Source organism: Trypanosoma conorhini (genome assembly GCF_003719485.1).
Source record: "Trypanosoma conorhini strain 025E chromosome Unknown Tco_14.4_contig_00703, whole genome shotgun sequence".
NCBI classification, from domain to species: Eukaryota; Euglenozoa; class Kinetoplastea; order Trypanosomatida; family Trypanosomatidae; genus Trypanosoma; species Trypanosoma conorhini.
This window is the reverse complement of record NW_021704795.1, coordinates 1-2,966: the sequence shown is the minus strand read 5'-3', so window position 1 is coordinate 2,966 and position 2,966 is coordinate 1. Positions and strand designations below refer to the sequence as shown.

Genomic DNA, 2,966 nt, shown 5'->3' with positions numbered 1-2,966 from the left:
TGTGTGTGTGTGTGCTGCTTGAGCCGCGTGCACGGCGACGTCTCTCTGCGGCGGCTGGAGGGGGAAGGGGGAGCGCGGCACCCGGGCCCCGGGCCCCCACTTTCCCCTCCCTTTTCTCGCTTTTACTTCTCTCTTTTCCTCAATTCTGCCTTCGTTGCCTTTCTGTCCGGCGTGGGTGCGCCAACCGCCAGAAGGATACACGCATTTCGAGCCAGAGCAACTTTGAGAGGTTTCCCAGCCGGGCAGGGTTCCTGTAGCACGACACGAACAGAGCAGGACACACTCCACCAGGCACTCTCCAGCCATGTCGCAGTCGCAGTTCCGAGTGAAGACGCACAGCACCACCATCCTGACGGACCGCCACCTCAACCGTGGCACCGCCTTCACGGTGGAGCAGCGCAAGCAGCTCCACGTCCTTGGCCGCCTGCCGCCCGCCGTCGAGACGCTGGAGGAGCAGGTCTCCCGCCTGTACAACCAGCTGAAGAGGTACGACAAGCCGATCAACCGCTACCAGCACCTTGCCTCCGTGCACTCGACGAACACGACCCTGTACTACGCCACCATCCTTGCCCACCTGGAGGAGCTGCTCCCCATCGTTTACACCCCGACAGTCGGTGAGGCGTGCGAGGACTACAGCCGCTACTTCTTCCGCGAGCGCGGTTTGTACTTCAACCGCACGTACAAGGGGCAGTTTCGGAGCATCATGCGGGACGCGGCGTACGAGCGGGTGGACGTTGTCGTCATCACGGACGGCTCCCGCATTCTCGGCCTTGGCGACCTCGGCGCGAACGGCATTGGCATCAGCATCGGCAAGTGCTCCCTGTACGTTGCGGGTGCGGGGATTAGCCCCCGGTACACCGTTCCCGTCATGCTGGACGTGGGCACGAACACGGAAAGGTACCTGCAGGAGAAGGAGTACCTTGGCATGCGCGAGAAGCGCCTCGGCGACGAGGAGTTCTACGCGGTGCTGGACGAGTTCATGGAGGCGGCGAGCGCGGAGTGGCCGAACGCCGTCATTCAGTTCGAGGACTTCAGCAACAACCACTGCTTCGACATACTGCAGCGCTACCAGAAGAAGTACCGCTGCTTCAACGACGACATTCAGGGCACGGGCGCGGTGATTGCCGCCGGCTTCCTCAACGCCGTCAAGCTGTCGGGTGTTCCCCCGCTGCAGCAGCGCATTCTTGTCTTTGGCGCGGGCTCGGCTGCCGTCGGCGTGGCGCAGAGCATCGCGGAGCTCGCGGCGCACTTGTACGACGTCCCCGTGGAGGCCGTCCTCAAGACCTTCTACTTGGTCGACACCAAGGGCATCGTGACGACGACGCGCGGCGACCAGCTCGCACCGCACAAGAAGCTGTTCGCCCGCACCGACATCTCCGCGGAGGACTCGGCGCGGCTTCTCGCGCTTGAGGACATTGTGCGGTTCGTGAAGCCAACGACGCTCCTCGGCCTCGGCGGCGTGGGGCCCGTCTTCACGGAGGAGATTGTGCGGATGGTGAGGCAGAACGCCCCCCGCCCCATCATCTTCCCGCTGTCGAACCCGACACGCAAGGCGGAGGTGACGCCGGAGAACGCCTACAAGTGGACGGACGGCGCGGCGATCGTCGCGTCCGGCAGCCCGTTCCCGCCGACGGTGATCGGGGGCAAGACGTTTATCCCGTCGCAGGGCAACAACTTGTACGTCTTCCCCGGCATCGGCCTTGGCTGCGCGCTGGCGCAGCCGGCGCACATCCCCAGCGAGCTCCTGCTCGCGGCGTCGAAGTCGCTCAACCTCCTCACGTCGGAGGAGAACCTGCGGGCTGGCCGGCTGTACCCGCCGCTGGACGACATCCACGACATCTCCGCCCACATCGCCACCGACGTGGTGCTGGAGGCGCAGCGCCTGGAGCTCGCCACCAACCACAGCCTCCCGCGCACCCGCGACGAACTTCTCGCCTACGTGAAGAAGTCGATGTGGAACCCGGTGTACCCTGTGGAGCTCGAGAAGGTGTGACTGGCGCAACTCTGGGAGGGGCAACGTGGAGAGCTGTAGGGGCGCTGCATCAAAAAATAAAAATAAAAAACGTTATTGTAAATGGTGGCCGGGGAGAGGGCGGCTGTAGAGGTAATTCGAATGGGTCCGGGGAACCAAAAGACCACGAGTTCCCCGCCCACTGCAAAAGAGACGGACAAATGAAAGAAGTAAATACTGTGGCCTAACAGGTAATCGAAGGAGCTTTGGATGTGGGATGTGTGAACGAGCAAAGTGAAGAGAAAAATCTGTGGCGCTAATTGGACAAGCTTGTTACACGTAATATGCTTTTTTTTGTGCTTGTGTGTTCAATATTTTTTCCCCGTCGGGTGTGTGTTTTTTCCTGGGCGCGCGGTCTAACTAGCTGGTTTTGTTTGCGAAACTTTGTTACCTTTGGAGGCGCGTTTTTTTTTGTGGGTGCCGTGGGACACCGGGTGCGGTGGCTGCTGCTGCTGCTGCAGTTATTGTGTTTCCTTGCATGGGGCGGGAGAGGGGCGTTGCGCGGTTGTTTTTGCGAGGCGGCATACACGCCAGGGCGATAGTGGCGCCGCCCTCTGTCACACACAGTCTTCGTGCGTGTGTGTGAGGCTGTTTCCTCCGCCACTCACAGGTGGAGCGGAGGAGAGGGGCCGCAGAGGCAAAAGTGGCAGCCACCACACCACTGAGGCGGAGAGGGCGTGCGTTGGGCACGGAAGCGTACTTCATGCCCGGAATCTCGCGTGTGAGGCTGGACGGCCTGACTGCCAGTGCAACGGCACGGGACGTGGAGGGCTTGCTGGTCTATTGCGGCAGGGTTGTAAGCGTCGTTGGGCTCGAAGAGCCGGCGAGTGCGACGGGTTACTGCGCGGTGGTTGAGTTTGAGGATGCGGGAAGCGTTGAGGTGGCGCAGTTGCTTTCCGGGGCCGTTTTCCAGGGGCGCGAGGTGTGCGTCACGCCGCTCACGGACGCGGCGGGG

At 62.2% G+C, this 2,966-nt stretch overlaps 3 protein-coding genes across 3 annotated transcripts in view, besides 1 other annotated feature; 2 read left to right on the top strand and 1 right to left on the bottom strand.

The window, feature by feature from the left end:
* The window catches only part of Tco025E_08125 (malic enzyme), a gene marked incomplete at both ends in the record, with an annotated part of 483 nt that extends 226 nt beyond the window's left edge, over positions 1-257 (top strand). The window contains one exon of the mRNA XM_029374981.1: positions 1-257. This exon is cut by the window's left edge and continues 226 nt beyond it. Coding sequence (XP_029224894.1) covers positions 1-257 — 257 coding nt within the window.
* A 47-nt stretch (positions 258-304) lies between these two features.
* On the top strand, positions 305-1,993 carry Tco025E_08124 (malic enzyme; the record flags this gene model as incomplete). Its single annotated transcript, XM_029374980.1, has 1 exon — positions 305-1,993. One exon carries the CDS (start codon positions 305-307, stop codon positions 1,991-1,993), a length of 1,689 nt encoding a protein of 562 aa, XP_029224893.1.
* A 460-nt stretch (positions 1,994-2,453) lies between these two features.
* Positions 2,454-2,470: a microsatellite.
* Positions 2,471-2,615: 145 nt separating this feature from the next.
* On the bottom strand, positions 2,616-2,966 carry Tco025E_08123 (uncharacterized protein; the record flags this gene model as incomplete). Its single annotated transcript, XM_029374979.1, has 1 exon — positions 2,616-2,966. A coding segment is annotated over one exon (351 nt), but the record flags the coding sequence as incomplete, so codon positions are not given.